Source organism: Scyliorhinus torazame, chromosome 9, assembly GCF_047496885.1.
Source record: "Scyliorhinus torazame isolate Kashiwa2021f chromosome 9, sScyTor2.1, whole genome shotgun sequence".
Taxonomy (NCBI): Eukaryota; Metazoa; Chordata; class Chondrichthyes; order Carcharhiniformes; family Scyliorhinidae; genus Scyliorhinus; species Scyliorhinus torazame.
This window is the reverse complement of record NC_092715.1, coordinates 258,543,075-258,565,793: the sequence shown is the minus strand read 5'-3', so window position 1 is coordinate 258,565,793 and position 22,719 is coordinate 258,543,075. Positions and strand designations below refer to the sequence as shown.

Sequence of the window (22,719 nt, the reverse complement as noted above, 5' to 3'; positions counted from 1 at the left end):
GTAAGGCCATACAGTCAAGTATCATCCAAACAGGTAATGAATAGAGTCTCTTGGCTTCCCAGTTGGTTGTGGGAAGTTGAGGTGCCATGACGACGGATGGGCCTGTCAGATGGCTAATGACAGGGGTGTGGGGCAGGGCAGTTGGCCGTGGGGGGGGGGGGGGGGGGGGGAATCATGTGATAAAATCTCCAGGGGGGACGTCCGACCAGAGTTGGCAACCCCAACAAGAAGCCCAGTCTCGTTCGGCAACAACGCAAAAAAAAAAAAACGCCCCCTCTACAACTTCGCCATTTGCAAAGTGCGAGAATGTAAGAAAGCAAAGGTTTACTAATGGCTGCTTGAAGCGTCTGGTACCAAGGGTTTTCAGTTGCTGAGGGGGTGAACAATAAGTCAATCATCAGTCAGTCTGTAGCATTATTGGTGTCAAACAACAGCCTTTGGAATGGCAAATAAATAATGCGTACAGGTGTGCGACATATAGCTTAAAATGTAGAATCACTGAAAAAGTAGCTAATTGTATAAACTCACAGGCCCATGAGCGATAATTCATATCTATATGTGTACATATATATATATCATATTTTATATATATATATTATTTGAATACAAAATACGTTATAGGTTTTTTACCTCCAGTTATCTGAAAGATTAACTCTGCTCAGTCCAGTAATGATCATTTGTCCATCAAAATTGTTGGCTCATTGGATGACTGGTGAATCATTTTTCACAGAACAAGTTGCGTAACCCACAAACACCAAGGGGTAAAAACAAACCCAGAAACGAGTAATAGGCTGCAAAATACAATTGGTGATACCTGGACCTCGGTACTTGCTGCTAGAGTGGGGGCACTCACCAGGTGTTTGAAGTGCGGCTGGAGTCCAGTGATCAAGTCTGCTCCTCTCTTGCCCTGCAGCCTAATGGTTATATTGTCCTAGCTACATTCGTAACACATGCACGTGAGGTACAGAGGAGGCAGGGGGACTGCTTAGCATGAAGTCACAGCACTGGCATAATGTCATTCTGATGCACAGGGTGCTTCCCAATGGGGGTTTAATAGTCTTGTCCTGCATCGAGACACTAAAAACGCTTGAGTAAAACTGGCAGCCCCCTAGCTATCTTTATTTTAAACAGATACAAAAGCATGGGAATAAAGACCAAAAATCCTCTGCAAGTCTCACTGAAAATAGCAAACACTATCATGCAATTATTACGCTAAGTTCTTCTGACCTTTTATTAACACCCTTTTATTAACACTGTCTTCTGTCCATCCTGGTGCCCCCTTCCGAAATGTTCAAACACAGTTTCTGCAGAGGCCCCAGGGACTAGGCGACTAACTGGGTCCACCGTAAATGCTGCTCAGTTCGATCCTGGAGTCCTGTTTTCTACTATGCCCCCAGTCCGTCCCTCCACTCAATGCTGGTAGATGAACTGTACGCAATGCTGGCACATTTTGTCAGCCGTTTGCAAGAATAAGGGACATGCAGGGAGCCTACACTTCACGACCTCGATGCTTCAACCAAGATAATCACAAGGTTTGGGTGCCTAAAATTGCAGGTTGGCAAAAAATTTAAATTAAATGATTTGTCTCCTTTTTTTGTAAAATATCAGCTGCCCCATTTTTGGTTCTTCACCCATCTGCTACTCTCCATATCCTTTCTCTCCACTGTCACAATGAACAAGGACGTCCAATTGTCCTTTTGCTCGTCGAACATGGCGCAACACTAAATCTCACTGCAATAAATTTAAAAAAAATAAAAGCAAAATCTTATTTGTATTGCTCGTACAGTTAGAATATGGGACAGCAGGCTGTTTGCTTTGGGCGACGTGGGAATGATTAAACTGCAGGCTCAGGACGGACATCAAAGAGGGAATAATGAAAGAACTGAGACACGCTGTGATTTCCAGCAGTGCATCTTTGTGGAATTCCATGCTTTCCATCAAGCCCCTTGCTGCTCTTGGGGACCACATCGGAGTGCAACCCCCCCCCAGTATGAGAGAAAAAGGCTGCTTTAATTAAAAGAGATTATAAAATATAAATATGGGGAATGGTAGCAAAGTGGTCATGTTACTGGAGCAGGAGCCTGGACTACTGATACAGAGCAAAAGTTTCAAATCCCAACAAGGTGGCTGGGACAATTTAAGTTCAATCAATTAATCAAAAAAAAAATTGGAATAAAATAACAGTCTTATTAATAATGAGCATGAGACAATTGGATTGTCGTAAAAACCTAACTGGTTCACCAATGTCCATCAGGGGAGGAAATCTGCCATCCTTACCTGGTCTGGCCTACACGTGACTCCCGCCCACAGTAGCATGATCGGTTCTTAACGGCCACTCTGAAATGGCCCAACGAATCACCCACTAACACAAACCACTACAGGAAAAAAACACTGGTGGGGGTACCTGAGCCGCATGGACTGCATTGGCTGGCCTTCTCGAGGGTAATTAGGGATGGGCAATAAGTACTGGCCTCGCCAGCGCTGCCCACATCCCGAGGAAGGAAAATAAAAAAAACGTACGCAAAAGCGATCTGACCATGGCTATGTACACGGAGGATAATGCCAGCGGTCTGTGTGACTGTGAATCAAACACAGCTTGTGCAGAGTACAATACAGGGACACCAGCGGTATTTATGCATGTACAAGCAATTGACTCTTCACATCCTGCAGTCGCTGCCAGGGGATCCTTGCTTCTTTTCTGGTTGTGTTTTTTTGCACTATCTGGGTGGAATCTGAAAAGTCAGAAAGTTCCTCTCCGTTTACTGTTCCATCGGCCTCGCAAAGGCAGCCACCAGACCTTCCTGCAGTGTGTGTGGCTTTGCAATGAATAAATACGCTGCATCGTACCCGTCCTCCAGCAACAATAACAACAAAACAAATACAGGATACTCTTCATCCTTTTCCTTGCTTGGCAACGTTAAGATTCGCTACTCCTCCTCGTGGTTGGCATAAATGCCAGCCTCCCAGCGCAGAGCCATGGCACTTTTTCGACGGGTCACCCTGGTCGCCTCAAGGACCTGGAAAAGTCGCAACACCCGAGAGAAGTGAGCGAGAGGTCAACGGAAATCACCAAAACAAAGGTTTTGAATTAAAAATTCATTCCTCAAAGTGAACTCCCATTATTGTGGTGACAGGACATTTTAAACCACGACGCCCTGACAACTTCTTGGCCGAACCCTGACTCTTCACAAGGCGTCTTGTTCCTAAATCTTCCTTAGCAATATCCCCAGATTGGTTTTCGTTCAATTTGGCAGCAGTCAAACAGATAGTTAGGGATCTGAGAAATGTGACTGTGCGGAGTTTTACACCTTCTCCCCGTGTCTGCGTGGGTTTCCTCCGGGTGCTCCGGTTTCCTCCCACAGTCCAAAGATGTGCAGGTTAGGTGGATAGGCCATGCTAAATTGCTCCTTAGTGTCCAACGGTTAGGTGGGGTTATGGGAATAGGGCGGGGGGATGGGCCTAGGTAAGGGTGCTCTTTTGGCGGGTTGGTGCAGACTCGATGGGCCGAATGGCCCCCGTCTGCACTATCGGGATTCCATGATTCTATGAGTACTGGAGAAAGTATGCACGCTCATTAACCGCTGAAAAAGGGCTGGCATTTCCTGAGTGACCCTCCGTCATTAACCTCTCAGGTGCTGCCCACTAAGTCCACTAAGCTTCCCCTGTTTTTCTTAATCTTACATTGTTCCTTTTGACATCAAACTGAACGTTTCAACTGAATAAATGATCGGCGTTTGCCAGGTGACATGAGGTGCTTCATTTGGGGATATTGATTGAAACACTCAGGGAATGAAGTACGAGATTTATCAATGATAAAGGATAAGTGGACCGGGCGCAATGATGCCGTGACCTTGGTAGCGACTGGTTCAACGTGACCTTTATTCAACTCACTCACTGGCATTGTGTTGGCTGCAAGCTTTCTTGAGCCCTTTTTTGCTTTGGCTTCGCTTCAATGTTCTAGATGAGGAACTGGGAAGCCACAATTGCACGTCTCTTGCTGTTAGTCACATCAACTGGGAGAGTCACTTTGAGATGCATTTGTGTGCATGAACAAAAGGCAGAAGTTAAAAGGTACCATTGGTTAACCTAGGCTGGACTGATTCACCACCATTACACTGTGGGATCCATTCGATATTTTGAAACTGTGTTCCTGACTGCCTCTTGTGCACAGGCCCAATGCAGAAGAGGGTGTCTGGAGCGTTGCACGTCTCAACATGGCCGCTTTTAAACTTCAGCACTTTTGAACAAAATTAACTGGAATAAAACACACTGCATTACTGAATTCCAAATACATCGCATGCCTCTGAAAATATTTAGTCATCTGGTGGAATATTTTTCCTGACTGAAATGGGCTAAATATAGGCCTGAGATTGTGTGCTGTGCCAAACTGAATATCAGCCACGGTTAACTCGGGAATTGATTGGTCAGATGAAACATTATTTGTTCTGGGGCTGGCACAGTGGTTAGCACTGCCACCTCACAGCGCCAGGGACCCGGGTTCAATGCCAGCCTCGGGTGACTGTCTGTGTGGAGTTTGTACGTTCTCCCCGTGTGTGCGTGGGTTTCCTCCGGGTGCTCCGATATCCTCTCTCATTCCACAAGATGTGCAGATTTGGTGTATTGGCCGTGTTAAATTGCCCCTTCGTGTCCAAAAGGTTAGGTGGAGTTATGGGGTTACAGGGATGGGGTGGCGGAGTTGGCCTCTGTAGGGTGCTCGTTCAGAGAGTCGGTGTAGACTCGATGGGCCGAATGGCCTCCTTCTCCACTGTAGGGATTCTATGATCCAGAGGTGTGGGTGTCACTTGGCCAGGCCAGCATTTAAGCCCATCCCTAATTGCCCTCGAGGAGTTGGGTGATGAGCTGTCCACTGTAGGCACACCCACAGTGCTGTTAGGGAGCGAGTTGCAGGATTTTGACCCAGCGGCAGTGAAGGAACGCCGATATAGTTCCAGGTCGGGATGGTGTGCAGCTTGCAGGTGTCAATGCAGGTGCTGGTGTTCCCCCTGCATCTGCTGCCCTTGTCCTTCGCGATATGGGTTTGGACGGTACTGCCCATTGGGCCTGGGTGGGTCGCTGCGGTGCTACGCACTGCTGCCACTGTGCGTTAGTAGCGGGGCGGGTGAACGATTAAGATGGTGCCAAGTGCTTGGGCTCTACTCTCTTGGGTGACCTTCTTGACATTAAGGCTGATGAACAATGAAGAACTTTTCTCTTCTCCAGACACACAATTTCAGGCCTGCCCAAAGGCTAAATTTGGAGGCAATCTTTCTGACCAGAGGCACGCTTTCATGAAGGGCGAGATGCCACCAAACAGTATGTCAAGCAGAGCTGTTGGGATACCAACCCAGCCTAGGTAAAATCAGAGAAAATGCACACCATCAATTCAAAAATAACAGTTGTTTATGAGATGGAGCACTTGTGGGTAAAAATTCACAGAACCGGACTACATGGGGCATAAATATTACACTCCAAATGATCATTACCCTTCAAATGATCATAGCCCATTTTAATCAGCAGCTATCTTTTTACCTGATAAATTTAATTTTGATTAGTGAGTATCCACTCTAATCTCCACATGATAACGAGAGAATAGTTGGCGGCAGTGAAGTGGTGTGGGCAAAATAAGAAAGAAATTGCATTTATTTAGCACCTTTACTCCATGGCACTTTCAAACCAAGATGTTTTTTTTTTTAAGTGTTGCCCTTCAGAAGATCAACACCATTTTTTTTTCTCTTCCTTCACGGGATTGAGCATCACTGGCAAGGCTAGCCTTTGTTGCTAATCCCTCAGTGCCCTTGAACTGAGGGCAGTTAAGAGTCAACCATATTGCTGTGGGTCTGGAGTCACCTGTAGACGAGGCCGGGTCAAGGCGACTTCCTTCCCTAAAGGACAATCGGTGATGGTTGCATTTCTGAGACTAACCATTTCTGAGACTAGCTTCTGAATGACAGACTTTAGTAGATGAGTTTAAAATTCTACCAGTTGCCGTGGTGAGATTCGAACCCAGGCCCCCAGAGCAGCATCCTGGGCCTCTGGATTACTGGTCCAGTGACAATCCCACTACGCCACCATCACCCCCGTTGGTCTCTTTTCTATCTCTCCATTCTCACCTTAAACCTATGCCCTCTAGTTCTAGACTCCTCTCCCTTTGGGAAAAGATGTTGACTATCTACCTATCTAAGCTCATTATTTTATAGACCTCTATAAGATCACCCGTAAGCCTCCTACGCTCCAGGGAAAAAAGTCCCAGTCTATCCAGCCGCTCCTTATAACTCAAACCATCAAGTCCTGGTCGCATCCTCGTAAATCTCTCCTGCATTCTTTCTAGTTTAACAATATCCCTCCTTTAATAGGGTGACCAGAACTGAACACAGTATTCCATGTGTGGTCTTACCAATGTCTTGTACAACTTCAACAAGACGTCCCAGCTCTTGTCTTCAATATTCTGACCAATTAAACCGAGCATGCTGAATGCCTTCTTCACCACCCTGTCCACCTGCGACTCCACCTTCAAGGAGCTATGACCCTGTACTCCTAGATCTCTTCTCCCTAGTCGCATTTCTCATTGAAATAGAAAATGGGAGGCTCTTAACAGCGACTAGAGGGGAAAGTGCAAGACTGTGAAGTCTGGAGAGGTGAAAAGAAAGACTTGCCCTCGGGCAGGTCACTAAGATACCCCGCACAATGCACCGCGTCCTCATAATTTAGCTTTTTTTTTTAGCCCTAGGTCAATGGGGAGTGTGAAGCTGCCGAAACACACCACCTTACCATGTGAAGGGTACAGCAGATGCCCACAGTGTCACAATAATTCAAAAATAAGCACACAGACCAATTATGGCTGGCCAGGGTGAGGAAAAAGAATTAGCTGCTGGCTGTGGGCGTTACCGCAGAAAACCCCATAATTAGGCGTAGCCACGAGATACTCAGAATTTGCACCCCAAGTTTGTTTCATGGTGATGGAACGCAGACGGCCCCTCGCCCTGGTGATTCGCGGCTGCTAAATCCGTTAGGTTGTATGGGCGCGGGGGGGGGCGGGGGGGGTCAAGGGAGTAACCTCCAGAACAACCCACTCCCAACAGGCCGGCAAAAGGCGTCATCGCTGGCCGGACAAGCCGTTCTGAGGGTTGTTCTCGAGACTCCTGCGCGGGTTGAGAAAAGATGATCCTGCTGTTAATGAGGCACATGGGGGGGGGGGATGTCAGCTTGTTACGTGTTGCCTTGGCAACGCCTCAGCTGCCGGCGACGGGCTGAGCTGTCACCACAGTCGGATGTGAGGCGGCGCTGCCAAAAAACATGGCGGAGCTCGATTAGGCGAGTTAAAAAGGAAGCAGCGAGGGAAAGAGGGAGAGAGAGAAAGAAAGGGAAACGGTCACAGAGGTTTGTAACCAATGAGGGACCATTGTGGATCAATTAATTCAATACATGAACCGTTGCCTTTGGCAAACTCACTTTCCTGGGCTTCCCCCTCTGGTGACGTTGATTACTCCATCTGTACCGTGTAAAATAGTGCAACATTACAATGGCAGAAAGTCTTAACTTTCTCCTAGAACACATGCAGATTCTACTGAACTTAAGAGAAATGTTTCTTTTCAACAGATCGAAAATGAGAGAAAGGCTTGCATTTCCACAGCGCATCTCGACACCCTCATCAGGCCCGGAAAGTGCTTTACCACCGAAGAAGTGTAGCCCCTGTTGTAATGGCGAGGGAGGCGCTGAACAATTGTGAGTTAAAAAATAAATAAAAAGTCTTTAAGCATTTCGATTATCAGCCGCGGCGACTCAGAAGGTGGCACAATGTCACCTCTTGAGTTCAAGACCCACTCCAGGAGCTGAACACAACAATCGACTGACCCTCCAGCGCAGTACCGAGGGGGTGCTGCACTGTCAAAGGTTCTGCTCTTTGGGTCAAAGGTTAACTGAGGCCCGTCTTCCCTCACAGGCCCACGTAAAAGGCCCCCCCCCCGATGCAATCCGGAAGCAAGGCATGGGGGGTTCTCTCTGGTGCTCTGGCCAATATTTCCCCCTTAATTAACATCCCAGAAACAGGTGAACTTGCCATGTAGCCGGCAGCTGCCCACGGGATCTTGCTGTGCGTGTAACGGCAGTCGCGGTTCCTACCTTGCAACAGTGACTACACTTTCAAAGAGTGCTTCATTGGTTTGTAAAGCGCATTGTTAATGTCCTGGACCCATGCTGTATAAATGCAAGTCTTTCCTTTTTTATTTTATTTATTAGTTTTAATAATATTGAAGTTTGGGAAATACTTTTACTGGATGGGGCAGCTCTTCGGTGAGAGGTTCAGGAACATCTTACCAGAACTGCCTTCCATAATGGAATAGAATGACCACCATTTGACCATGTCCACCTCCAGCAGTGACAAGGCGTAACAAGATTTCTATTAGGTCTCGGATAAAGGTTACTCTTCCATTGTAACTCAGCAATAACTAATGGGTCTTTACTCAAGAAGCAATTAAGTTGCCATTGACATTTCAAAGATTGAAACGACACTGGGTTCAGAAAACACCCTTGACCACAATTGTGAGACTGCCGGACTTGACATCGGGAAACCCTCAAACGTGTCAAAGGTCTCAGCCCCGCCTCCGCCTTGAAAGTTGCTCTCCATGTGTCACTCTCGATATTGAGATGGTGAATGTCAACAGTCCACGGGGAGGGTTTTTGGGACCGGGCGGTGTGATAAAGGGGGCGTCATAGATGGGGCGGATTCTATTCACGCCCACACGCACACCAAAGCAGCTGGAACCACTTGGCAGTGGTCAGGATCTGGCATTTCCGCTCCCTCGTGCAGGTCACTGGTGTCAAGCCTTACTTGGGCTGTGGGAGGAATCGTCATACATTCCCATTCCAGATAAAGGCACGAGGGCTGAATATTCAACGTCTGCAAACAAAGACACTCACTGCCTATTTATATTTGGGCAGCACGGTGGCGCAGTGGGTTAGCCCTGTTGCCTCACGGCGCCGAGGTCCCAGGTTCTATCCTGGCTCAGGGTCACTGTCCGTGTGGAGTTTGCACATTCTCCCCGTGTCTGCGTGGGTTTCGCCCCCACAACCCAAAGATGTGCAGGATAGGTGGATTGGCCACGCTAAATTGCCCCTTAATTAGAAAAATATCGTCTTAAAGGACTCCATCATTTAAATTTTTTTTTTAGTTTTTAAATAAATTTAGAGTACCCAATTCATTTTTTCCAATTAAGGGGCAATTTAGTTTGACCAATCCACCTAGCCTGCACATCTTTGGGTTGTGGGGGCGAATCCCACGCAAACACGGGGAGAATGTGCAAACTCTATACGGACAGTGACCCAGAGCCGGGATCGAACCTGGGACCTTGGCGCCGTGAGGCAGCAGTGCTAACCACTGCGCCACCGTGCGCGCCCTCCATCATTTTAAAGGTCAACGCGCAAGTCTTCTCTTTTCTCCCGAATGCTCAGCGGGGGTGCAGTGGTGAGTGAGTCCCTCCAGAGGTATTGGGAGTCGCGGTAAAAATTCTGCTAACTGAATAGACCCCAAAACACTTCAGAATTAATTCCTTTGCGGGATGTGCGTGTCGCCGGCAAATCCAGCATTTGTTGCCTGCCCCCAGTTGGCCTTGAACTGAGGAGCTTGCTTGCTCAGAGAGGGGTTAAGAATCAACCACATTGCTGTGGGTCTGGAGTCACATGTAGGCCAGACCGGGTAAGGACGGCAGATTTCCTTCCCCGGCCACTCGCTTTCAATTACAGATTTCATTAACTGAATTCAAATCCCACCATGGGGTTTGAACCCTTGTCGCCCAAACGTTAGCCAGGGCCTCTGGATTGGTAGCCCAGTGACATCACCAGTACACCGCCCGCTCCCTCAAAAAACTTTCAGCAATGCTGACCCAAAACCCAGCTGCTTACATTGGGCTCGTCCTTCCTCTCCCGCCGTTTAACCTTCTGTGTCTCGTAGTCTTCCAACAACGTCTCCATCAGACCTCTGGAACGACTCAGTCCCGAAACCTCCTGTTCCGTAGGCGTGGGCTCTGGCTGTGCGGGGGGCACGGGGCTTTCCGAGAGCGACGCTGGGCTGGACTTCTCAATTATTCCTGCAATTAGAAGAGCTCAACAATAAGGGTCAATGGCACTCGACCCGATGACAAGATAAATGACGAATGGGTGGAAAGTCCATTAAAATCTGACCACTGCTGCTCAAGGTGCCAGAGAATACAAGGTTAAAGGCTAACACTAGATTTTAGGCTGTAACCTATTGCCAATATCGGGCCAACAAAAAAGAAATTATTGAAAGATGCAAGATGGCTGTCTCACGGCGCCGAGGTCCCAGGTTCGATCCCAGCTCTGGGTCACTGTCCGTGTGGAGTTTGCACATTCTCCCCGTGTTTGAGTGGGTTTCACCCCCACAACCCAAAGATGCGCAGGTGAATTGGCCACGCTACATTGCCCCTTAATTGGAAAAAAAATAATTGGATACTCTAAATTTAAAAAAAATAAAAAATAAAAAAAGGAAAGATGCGAGACGAAGTTTCCTGAAAGATAAATGGAAGGAAATTGGGGGTAAATTGCTCGTTATCGAGAATGACATCAGTTACAGCAACGTATAAATTTAGTGTCCCCACATTCCCAACGGGTCACTGCACCTTAGAAGAATGGAAGTGAGAGACTGAGGGGTGTTAATGTTCAGCCCGAGCTCTGAGCTGCCCTCCCTTAAACTACGGCTTTCCCGGGAGGGCTGAATTTATTCGAGAGCTCGGGTTTTTTTCCCCAGAATAAGCAGAGTTGAAAAAACAATCACCACCTTCAATTCTTACGAATGCGGAGATTGCTCATGGCGACGTTGTATTTTCCAGGACTGGGTTGTTCCGTTGACCGTAACTGAGCCATCGCTCAGCGGGTCGCGCTCCTGCCCCTGAGGCAGAAGGTTGTGGTTTCAACCAAGAAGATCTAGGTGGACTGGCCCAGTGCAGAGCTGAGGGAGTGCTGCGCTCCCAGAGGCACTGTTTTTCTTTGTAGATCAGCTAGTCAAACCAAGGCTCTGTCTGCTCTCCCAGGGTTCTATTTCCAGGAGAGGCAGGGGGGATTCCCCTCCCCCAGTGTAAAAGTCAGCCTTCCCCCCACCTTCAGTCGTATCACGAAAACTGATGATCTCATCGCTCTGTGTGGGAGCTACCTGTGTGCAAATTGGCTCCCGTGTTCCCGACGTTGCACCAGTGAAAGGTTACTGATCGTGAAAGGCTCTGGGACGTCATGCGCAGTGCTGCACAGATACAAGTCATTGGCCGCAATTGTACCCCCTCCCGCCCGGCTTCCATGGCGGGATTTCCAATGGCTCAGGCGGCTCGACATTGGCCGTTGGCAGGTCCTTCGGCCCTGTCGAAGCCAATGACCATTTGTGTTGATGGCTGGCTGCGCCGCCGGAGAACTCACCGGGTGGGGGGCGGGGGGGCTTCAGCAGGACTTGGAAGATGCCTTCGGCGGGAAGGAGTGGAAAATCCTGGTCATTCTTTTTTGTGTGAGGTACAACTTGATTTACTTTCTATTTACGACCTGCAAGAGGGGTCAAGGGTTATGAGGTGTAGGCAGCCATTGGTGTTAAGACCACAATCAGAGCAGCTATTATCTAATTGCATGATGGATTAGGCTCGAGGGGCTGAAGTGGTCGCCTCTTTGGTTAACTAACAGAAAGCAGAGAGTGGGGATAAATGGGTGTTTGCCTGGTTGGCAACCTGTAACTAGTGGGGTCCCTCAAGGATCAGTGTTGGGCCCCGCAGTTGTTCACAATTCACATAGGCGATTTGGAGTTGGGGACCAAGTGCAATGTGTCAAAGTTTGCAGACGACACTAAGATGAGCGGTAAAGCAAAAAGTGCAGAGGATACCGGAAGTCTGCAGAAGGATTTGGATAGGTTAGGTGAATGGGCTAGGGTCTGGCAGATGGAATTCAATGTTGCCAAGTGTGAGGCTATCCATTTTGGGAGGAATAACAGCAGAATGGATTATTATTTAAACGGTAAGATGTTAAAACATGCTGCTGTGCAGAGGGACCTGGGTGTTCTGGTGCGCGAGTCGCAAAAAGTTGGTGTGCAGGTGCAACAGGTGATTAAGAAGGCTAATCAAGTTTTGTCTTTCATTGCCAGAGGGATGGAGTTCAAGACTAGGGAGGTTATGCTGCAATTGTATAAGGTGTTGGTGAGGCCACATCTGGAGTATTGTGTTCAGTTTTGGTCTCCTTACCTGAGAAAGGACATCTTGGCACTGGAGGGAGTGCAGAGGAGATTCACTAGGTTGATCCCAGAGTTGAGGGGATTAGATTATGACGAGAGGTTGCGTAGACTGGGACTGTACTCATTGGAGTTTAGAAGGATGCGGGGGGGATCTTATTGAAACATATAAAATTATGAAGGGAATAGATAGGATAGATGTGGGCAGGTTGTTTCCACTGGTCGGGGAAAGCAGAACTAGGGGGCATAGCCTCAAAATAAGGGGAAGTAGATTTAGGACCGAGTTTAGGAGGAACTTCTTCACCCAAAGGGTTGTGAATCTCTGGAATTCCTTGCCCAGTGAAGCAGTTGAGGCTCCTTCTTTAAACATTTTAAAGAAAAAGATAGATGCCTTTCTAAAGAATAAAGGGATTCGGGGTTATGGTGTACGGGCCGGAGAGTGGAGCTGAGTCCACAAAGATCAGCCATGATCTCATTAAATGGCGGAGCAGGCTCGAGGGGCCAGATGGCCTACTCCTGTTCCTAGTTCTTATGTTCTCTTCCTGCTTCTTACCATTTTTGATCTGTGTCCAGTTCTGTCCCTGGGATTTCATGAGCTTTCTGAACTAGGAGATAGTAAAGGCTGCCAACTTTGGTTGGGTGAATTTGTGAAGTGTTAGTCATGTGACATCCCCCCCATCCCCCCCCCCCCCCCCCCCCACCAACCATCCCACCCTCCCCCCAAACAATTCTGCCATTGGTTGCGTGACAGGCCCATCTCATGGTAAACTGAATGGGTGACTCCTGTCCGCCCATCAAAGTCTCCAGCCCTGTCCCTCTCTAACTCCCACCTGCCGTTACTTTATACAAGCGCTCAAAGATAATGAGAAAAAGAACACACTCGATGCAACTCGTCCCAAATATTCTGGCATGTGGGCCTCCGGTGGGAAACGCGGTGCGATTCCTGCCGACTGCGGATTGCCCAATCCGGATTGCTCTCCACCCACACTTAGACATTTCTTTAGCGATTGGGATGATTTGTGCCGTGAATGAGGTGTTCGGGGCCTAGAGGCTGACTGCTCGGAGATTGGAAAGGGTGCCCTGATTTCACAGTTAGGTGTCAGGCCCCCTTACCCCCATCCGCAGATATCAAGACCGCCCACAGACAAGGGGAACATCACGAACCCTTGGTCACCCTCCCCTCGACTACTAAATGTTTGTGTCAACGTAGGCATCAGGGTGGCCTGACCACCCCACACCATCCTCGCTGGAATCATCCCGCACCTTCCTCGGTGGTTGGCACTGGGTTCGGGTAAGGGGGGACCGTTTGTTGATTTATTGAATGTATAACTTGCATTGTTCCCCAGGTGGGGGGCCACCCTGCTAGCAGAGGCGTGAATGCCTTGGGAGTTGGTGGGGTGGGTTGTTTGTTAAGGGCTTAGGGAGGGAGGGGGAGGAGAAGGACAGATTGCTGATGATTGTTTCTTTGTTGAGATACTTGTTTGAGGGAGCCGGCGGCGGCCATCTTGGGTGGGCCTGGAGCCGGGGCCCTATTGGAATTCCTTGCGGTTGGGATATGGCTGATCAAGGTAGTGGGGGTGGGGGGAGGTGTCCTGGAGGCCCCCAACCAGGCTGGTTACATGGAACGTAAGGGGGTTAATTGGGCTAGTTAGAAGATCTTAGGTGTTAGCCCATCGAAAAGGCTTGAACGTAGATGTTGTTTTCTTGCAGGGGTCACACCTGAGAGTTGGGGATCAGACGGGGATGAGAAAGGGGTGGGTGGGGCAGGTGTTGTACTTGAGCTCTGACGGGAGGGCGAGGGACACAGCTGTGCTGATCAGAAGGGTGGCCTTTTCGGTGGCTAATATTTTGGTGGATTTGGGAGGGAGACATGTGATAGTGAGTGGGGTGTTGGCGGGTGCTCTGGTTGTCTGGTGAATGTATACACTCCGAACTGGGGGGGGGGGGGGGTGGCTTTTATCAAGAGGGTGCTGGCGGTCATCTCTGGCCTGGACTCATAGAATTTACAGTGCAGAAGGAGGCCATTCGGCCCATCGAGTCTGCACTAGCCCTTGGAAAGAGCACCCTACTTAAACCCACATCTCCACCCTATCCCCGTAACCCACTAACCCCACCTAACCTTTTTGGACACTAAGGGCAATTTATCAAGGCCAATCCACCTAGCCTGCACATCTTTGGACTGTGGGAGGAACATGGAGCACCCGGAGGAAACCCACGCAGACACGGGGAGAACGTGCAAACTCCCTATGGACGTGACCCAGAGCCGGGGTCGAACCCGGGTCCTCAGGGCCGTGAGGCAGCAGCGCTAACCACTGCGCCGCCCTCGGCATGGCGAGGGTGAACATGATCATTGATGTTGAAGAGGCTGAAGCACGGTGATTGAGATTTATCAGGTATCTGGAGTGGAGAAAGGCAGTTTGCTGAATGGGATCAAGGTCGCGAATGTTTTTTTTTCCCGCAACTTGGTAGATTTTCACTGCAGCCACCAGAGGGCGGACAAGAGCCAGCATCAACAGCCCAGAGTGCTGAGGAGAGTCATGTCCAATGTGCCTATTTTACATCTTCCAATCGTCCCAGCATTATTAAAGTGTGTTATACGTACTGGGTATCAGCAACTCATAGAGCCATAGAAGGAGGCCATTTGGTCCATGCCGGCCCTCTGTAGAGCGATAGTCCCAATCCCCCGCTCTCTCCCTCTATCCAATTTCATTTTGAAATCATTTATCGCCTCTGCCTCCACTACCTTGCAGGCAGCGAGTTCCAGATCATTACCATTCGGAGGTGTAAAATTGTTCTCCCTCACATCCCTTCCTTCCCCCTCCTGTGTCTCTTGCCCAAAACCTTCAGTCCATGTCCCCGAGTCCTTGACCTATGAGCTAATGGGATCAGTATTTTGGTCACCTCCCTTCCCTCCAGCCATCTATAATCTTGTACATCTTGGGTCAAATCTCCCTTGCACCACGGAGAACAGCCTCAGCTTCTCTGGCCTCACCTTGTAGCTGAATTCCTTCACTCTTACAACCTGGCGGGTAAATCTCCTCCGCACCCTCTCAAAGAACCTCACATCCTTCCCACAGTGTGCTGAGCAGAAATGGCCGTTCTAGTTGGGGGGGGCCAGAGCTTTCGCAAGGTTCAACATAACTTTCCTGCTTTCCTTCTCGATTCCTTTCTTGTACAAAGCCCGACATCCCATATGCTTTGCTAACTACCCTCTCAATAAGTCCTGCCACTGTCACTGATGCAAATATACCTCCGGGTCCCTCTTTAGAAAGGTGCCATTAAGTCGACATTGTCTCTCCCCATCCCTTCTCCAAACCCACATCCTGTTGCAGCCAATTGGCATCAGCCTCCAGGTTTGGCAGAATTCTTTTTAAATATAAATTTAGAGTACCCAATTCATTTTTTTCCAATTAAGGGGCAATTTAGCGTGGCCAATCCACCTAACCTGCACATCTTTGGGTTGTGGGGGGCGAAACCCACGCAGACAGGGGGAGAATGTGCAAACCCCACATGGACAGTGACCCAGAGCCAGGATCGATCCTGGGACCTAGGCGCCGTGAGGCAGCTGTGCTAACCCACTGTGCCACCGTGCTGCCGTAGGTTTGGCAGAATTGGCAAGTTTTACCACCCCCACGCCTTGGGTGCCCCACAAAGATTTTGGCGCATAACGCAGGCGGACATTTCAGTGCGGCATTGAGGGAATGTGTGCTGGGTACTGTGTGTAAAACCGGCAGTGACCCGATCCCGTCAATTTGGGGGCGGGTTGAATCCTGCGTCGCACATGCAAGTTGGGCTCATCGCTGACTTTACTGGGTAGAAGCACACCCAAGAGGCATAGAACTGGCATTCATATAGCACCTTTCCTAACATTAGGATGTCCCAAAACACTTTTGCAGCCAATTCAGTGCCGCCTATGCGCAGGAGGATCAAAACAACTTGCAACATAATGTTATAATCTCTGGATTACTACCCGAGCCACGTGCCAATTGGCATAGGGTTGAGAAAATTAGGGAAGTTAACACGTGGCTAAAGGAGTGATGCGGGAAAGAGGGATTCCATTTCATGGGGCATTGGCATCAGTACCGGGGCAGGAGGGACCTGTACCGTTGGGACGGTCTTCACCTGAACCATTCTGGGACCAGTGTTCTAGCAAATAGGATAAATAGGTTGGTCACAAGGACTTTAAACTAGCAAGTTGGGGGGAAGGGAAGGGTAAAGCTATGGACAGTATAATGGTTAATGGAGAGCAAGGCAGCAGGTTACGTGACAGGTTATTATGTAGAGAAATGGGTCCAAAGACAAGGAAAATTAGGAGAAAGGGTAAGAGGAAAAATAATTTGCAAAAAGTTACTGATCAAGGTGTTAGGATTCATAACAAAGACATAAAAAACAGCATAAGTGTACTTTACCTGAATGCTCGTGGTATACGGAATAAGGTGAATGAGTTGATGGCGCAAATCATCGTGAATGACTATGATTTAGTGGCCATTACTGAAACATGGTTAAAAGATGGTCACGACTGGGAGTTAAATATCCAAGGGTATCAGACTGTACAAAAGGATAGAATGGACGGTAAGGGCGGTGGTGTAGCTTTGTTGTTTAAGGATGGCATCCGGGCAATAGTGATGATATTGGTGCTATGGAGGACAAGGTTGAATCAATTTGGGTGGAAATCAGGAATAGTAAGGTGAAAAGGTCACTGATAGGAGTAGTCTATAGGCCACCAAATAGTAACAGGATGGTAGGGCAGGCAATAAGCAAAGAAATAACGGATGCATGTAGAAATGGCACAGCGGTTATCTTGGGAGATTTTAATCTGCATGTCGATTGGTTTAACCAGGTTGTAGGCAAAATGCTGGAATCTATCATTAAGGAGGAAATAGCGGGGCACCTGGAGGGAAATTGTCCCATTGGGCAGAAACAGCATGGGTTCATAAAGGGTAGGTCATGTCTGACTAATTTGGTATAATTTTTTGAGGACGTTACCAGTGCAGTAGATAACGGGGAGCCAATGGATGTGGTACATCTGGATTTCCAGAAAGCTTTTGACAAGGTGCCACACAAAAGGTTGCTGCATAAACTAAAGATGCATGGCATTGAGGGTAAAGTGGTAGCATGGGTAGAGGATTGGTTAACTAACAGAAAGCAGAGAGTGGGGATAAATGGGTGTTTCTCTGGTTGGCAACCTGTAACTAGTGGGGTCCCTCAAGGATCAGTGTTGGGCCCGCAGTTGTTCACAATTCACATAGATGATTTGGAGTTGGGGACCAAGTGCAATGTGTCAAAGTTTGCAGACGACACTAAGATGAGTGGTAAAGCAAAAAGTGCAGAGGATACCGGAAGTCTGCAGAAGGATTTGGATAGGTTAGGTGAATGGGCTAGGGTCTGGCAGATGGAATTCAATGTTGCCAAGTGTGAGGCTATCCATTTTGGGAGGAATAACAGCAGAATGGATTATTATTTAAACGGTAAGATGTTAAAACATGCTGCAGAGGGACCTGGGTGTGCTGGTGCACGAGTCGCAAAAAGTTGGTGTGCAGGTGCAACAGGTGATTAAGAAGGCTAATCGAGTTTTGTCTTTCATTGCTAGAGGGATGGAGTTCAAGACTAGGGAGGTTATGCTGCAATTGTATAAGGTGTTGGTGAGGCCACATCTGGAGTATTGTGTTCAGTTTTGGTCTCCTTACCTGAGAAAGGACATATTGGCACTGGAGGGAGTGCAGAGGAGATTCACTAGGTTGATCCCAGAATTGAGGGGATTAGATTATGACGAGAGGTTGAGTAGACTGGGACTGTACTCATTGGAGTTTAGAAGGATGCGGGGGGATTTATTGAAACATATAAAATTATGAAGGGAATAGATAGGATAGATGCGGGCAGGTTGTTTCCACTGGTCGGGGAAAGCAGAACTAGGGGGCATAGCCTCAAAATAAGGGGAAGTAGATTTAGGACCGAGTTTAGGAGGAACTTCTTCACCCAAAGGGTTGTGAATCTCTGGAATTTCTTGCCCAGTGAAGCAGTTGAGGCTCCTTCTTCAAATGTTTTTAAGAAAAACATAGATACCTTTCTAAAGAATAAAGGGATTCGGGGATATGGTGTCCGGGCCGGAGAGTGGAGCTGAGTCCACAAAGATCAGCCATGATCTCATTAAATGGCGGTGCAGGCTCGAGGGGCCAGATGGCCTACTCCTGCTCCTAGTTCTTATGTTCTTAAGAACATGATAGTCCACCTTTGTGATGCCGGTCTAGATTTGGTGCTTAAATCCCTGGGGTGGATCCTGAACCCAGCTTGAGAGAGGAGAATGCCGCCAACACGGACTGTGCCGAACAGACTGCCAATGCTTTTGATCCACGCTCCCCACAGCTGACCTGAAGCAGAAGTATTATCAGGTTGATAGTCCTTGTGCTTTTTGCCAAAAGCTGATTTTTGAGTTTACTGGCTGGAAATCCCAAGCTGATTTTGTTCTATAAAGGACTAAAGCCACCTTCCAGTGACTTGGGATCCCAGTCCAAGATGGCTACACATTTGCATCACTGTACCTTGCACCTTCCAACAACATTGAAATGGAGGCAGCCTGTCCCGAGACTGCACTAGGAACAATCGCTTCAAAGGAACAGGAATAGGGACCATCTCCTACATCGTTAGAAAGCATCTGGACAATCACCTGGACACTCAGCTGGGTGGAAACAAACCATCAGACATAGCCACGTGGACAATGGGACACTGGCTATGAAAGGAATGGGGCCAGACATAATCTCATCATGTAAACCAGGCAACTGGAGAATACACAAACCATGACCATATTTGAGTCACTGTCGGTCGGGGAGAGAAGGTCATGTGACAAGCCAACTAACCCTTTGTGGGCTTAAGCACCTGTTTTCTCTGCAGTGCTGGACAACAACCAAGACACAGCGGGTTTCCTCTCCCTCTCTAGACAACCTGAACGTTTTGAACGCGTTCTCCTCATTTTGACTATCCAGGTGCCGCAGGCAGAGGTTTTAAAAAGATCTCGGCCCAATTGCTCCTGTTTCCAGGAGAAAAAATAAATTGTCTGACTGGGGCGGAATTCTCCGGCCGAGAGGATTGTCTGTTCCCGCCGGCAGTGCACCTCCGCCCGTGGGTTTCAGCCGGCGTGGGGTGGCTACCATGGGACACCCCATTGACAAGCGACGGGAGTAGAGAATCCCGTCGATAGCAAACAGCGCGCCGCCAAGAATCACGCGGCCGGGGGAAGCGGGGACTCCCGCCCCACATCTCAAAATCTCTTTGCTGCTGAAAGCAGCAGGAACGCCAAGTGCGGCCTGAAGGCGGGCGGCACGGTAGAAGGGCGGTTAGCACTGCTGCCTCGCAGCTCCAGGGACCCGGGTTCTCATTCCGGCCTTGGGTCACTGTCTGTGCAGAGTCTGCCCGTCCTCCCAGTGTCTGCGTGGGTTTCCTCCGGGTGCTCCGGCTTCCTCCCACAGTCCAAAGACGTGCAGGTTAAGTGGAATTGCCATGATAAATTGCCCTTAGTGTCCAAAGGTTAGATGGGGTTATGTGGATAGGGTAGGGGAGTGGGCCTAGGTCAGGTGCGCTTTCAAAAAATAGGTGCAGACTCGATGGGCCGAATGGCCTCCTTCTGCACTGTTGGGAGTCTATGATCCTCTGATTCTAAGACAGCCAATTCACCAACCTCCAAGAGCAATATACCCTTTAACATGTTCTGGCCATTCAATTGGTTAATCTATCCTCCCGCTCGGTGAACTACCCGAGTGTGTGAGAACTCGGAGTGCTGCTTTTTGATCATTTAGACTGGGTTAAGTATAATAAAAACTCAAACCATGTCTTTTATGGTCACAGCACAAAACCCGCCAAACACTCGCTGAATTTCAAATCTATCCTCCTCAGACAAAAAGACTGTCATGGTCTAACGAGTAAAGGGAAGAGAGGGGGGGCGCCATTTGATAAAAGTTAGGATTTTTAGGATTCCTGCCAGCTGAGGAGTCGGTGGTGGTACTGCGGCCTGCCCCGTAGTCATTGACCTCCCCAGCAGGGCAGCACGGTGGCGCAGTGGGTTAGCACTGCAGTCCCACGGCGCCGAGGTCCCAGGTTCGATCCCGGCTCTGGGTTACTGTCCGTGTGGAGTTTGCACATTCTCCCCGTGTTTGCGTGGGTTTCGCCCCCGCAACCCAAAGATGTGCAGGCTAGGTGGATTGGCCACGCTAAATTGCCCCTTAATTGGGAAAAAATGAATTGGGTACTCCAAATTTATTTTTTAAAAATAAAATAAAATAAATGGAACTCCCCAGCAGACCTCCACCCCTCACTCGGAAGAAAGTCCCGCCTCAGAGCCCCCCCCCCCACCCTCCGTTCCCGTGCGGTCAGAATCTGCAGTGAACAGAACTGGAACTGGAAGCAGTCCACGCAACCTAAATCCTGGGAGACCAGGCCGAGTTCTGGGGGTCTCGGTGAGGGGGAGGCCCAGGGGAGTGGGCAGAGGGGGATCGAGGGAGGACCTGAAGGAGCCGGATCACCTGAGGGGCTGGGGATGTTGGTGGCGCCTGATGGAGGTGCAGCCTCCCCCCCGCCTTCCCTCCTGATGTCGGAGCAGGGTCACATTTGGCTGTTTAAGGGCCTCAACTGGGGCAAGGCTGGGCAGGCCGACCTAGGCCTCGCCTATCCCTGGGTAAAATGGCGGAGAGATGAGGGCGGGTGGGAGCCCATTGGGAAGGCCGACCGAGAACCTTTACACCCATTCCCCCACCCACAAACGCACCGGTGCGGGAACGTAAAATTCTGCACAGAAGGTAAATCCACGATCAGGCTGCCTCTTAACTCTCTCGCACCAGCGATACACAGAGTCCGAGTGAAGTGCCGTCATTGCTGGAAGAGTTGTTTGGTTCAGGAAAGCAGTGACCCCGACACTAACCTCCACCCGCTCCCCCCCCTCCCCCACTTTCAGGAGTGAATGGAGGTTTTCATTCCACAAGATTCTGACCTCTTGATATTTCATTTCCTGTGTGGGGCCGGGAAGAAAGGGGAATTGGTGACATTTTAACAGAGAACAGACATTGACTGCCGGCGAACTCATCCTGGCTCCGTGACAAGTGTCCTCGATCGGGACCGTACGGGTGCCAGGGAAGGGCGAGCCAGTGTGTCGGACTGAACACAGGCCGGGTCTGCCCAACGTTAAACTCAACGGCTGGGGCACGACGGAGGGGGCAAAACTGCAGACTGAGCTCACCAAAACAAAAGCCAAGTTCAAGAGTTTATATCAGGAGTGTTCCCGCTTATCTAAGGAAGCACCTTTGGAGGAGCTGGGATCCTCCAGAATGATACCAAGTGTGGGAACTGGTTGCCAAGACGAGGTACATTGTCCAGGCCCGACTTTCCGTGCCGTTCCCATGTAGAAAACAAGCCTGTTTTGTATTGTTTGGAATACGAAGATTAAGCGGTGATCCAACTGCGGCCTTCAACGTTGTTAGAGGATTTGATTGGGTTGATAGAGTTAAACTACTTCCTCCGCCATGCGGATCCAGAACAAGCGGGCAGAACCTTGGGGCGGGATTTCCCCCCCCGCCCTCCCCCCCCTCCCCGCCCTCCCTCCCCCCCCCGCCCCTCCCCTCCCCCCCACCGTGTTTTCCAGCAGCGGCTTGTCATTGGCTGCCAATGGAATCTTCCAGTCCCATCGAGGTCTACGCCGTTTTGCGTGGCTCGCAGCCTCCGCCACCAGGGAACCCGCGGTCAGGGGTCCCCACCGACGGGACAGGAAGATCCGGCCCTTAAACCTACAGCCAGGGCTGTTCCGGGGTGAAATCATAGAATTTACAGTGCAGACATCGAAATCAGGGAGCACTACTTCACACAGAGGACAGTGGGAATCTGGAACGCTCTCCCCCCGGAAGGCCGTTGAGGCCGAGAGCGTCAGTTCTCAAAACCACGACAACCTGCATTTGTATAGCACCTTTCACATGAGCGTAAGGCTGTTCAATGAGGTAGATATTGAGGAGCATCGTAAAGGTTGAGGGGTGTGGTAAACCACTGTATTGTATTCTATTGTATTGTTACATGCCTGGCTTGTCCCTGCTGGCTCCGCCTGTGGCTCCTCCTCTCGGGCACATGTATAAAGGTTGCTGGTCTCCGCCTCTGATCCGGTTCGGGATCAGAGGCCAGGAGGCTTTCTGTTTTGTGTATTAAAGCCTCAGTTACGTTCACCACTCGTCGTGTGTTCATTGATGGCATATCAAGGGGGAGAGGAGACGGAGAGGTTCGGGGGTGAATTCCAGAGCATTCGGACCCGGGCAGCCGAACGCATGGCTACCAATGGTGGAGCATCTGAATTCAGGGACGTTCGAGAGGCCGGAAGCGAAGGAGGGCAGAGATTGACTGGTGTGGATTGGTTCCATGTCCTGACTGAACCAAAGTGGGTAAACTAAGCTGAGATACATGTCAGCCATGGTTGTACCCCCAGGGGTGCAGCACTCCCTCAGCGCTGCACTGGAGCGTCCGCCTACATTTTATGCTGTGGA

At 49.5% G+C, this 22,719-nt stretch overlaps 1 protein-coding gene across 4 annotated transcripts in view; it reads right to left on the bottom strand.

Moving 5' to 3' along the window:
• Positions 1 to 1,087: 1,087 nt before the first annotated feature.
• The window catches only part of palm2akap2 (PALM2 and AKAP2 fusion), a 475,642-nt gene continuing 454,010 nt past the window's right edge, over positions 1,088 to 22,719 (bottom strand). For 3 of the 4 annotated variants that reach the window (XM_072517288.1, XM_072517291.1, XM_072517290.1), the window contains 2 exons: positions 9,898 to 10,082; positions 1,088 to 3,017 (listed from right to left, as the gene is read on the bottom strand). In XM_072517288.1, coding sequence (XP_072373389.1) covers positions 2,928 to 3,017; positions 9,898 to 10,082 — 275 coding nt within the window. In that variant the 3' untranslated portion in view covers positions 1,088 to 2,927. Of the gene's footprint in view, positions 3,018 to 7,449; positions 7,490 to 9,897; positions 10,083 to 22,719 lie in introns of all 4 variants that reach the window. The other variant, XM_072517289.1, reaches the window with a different exon arrangement.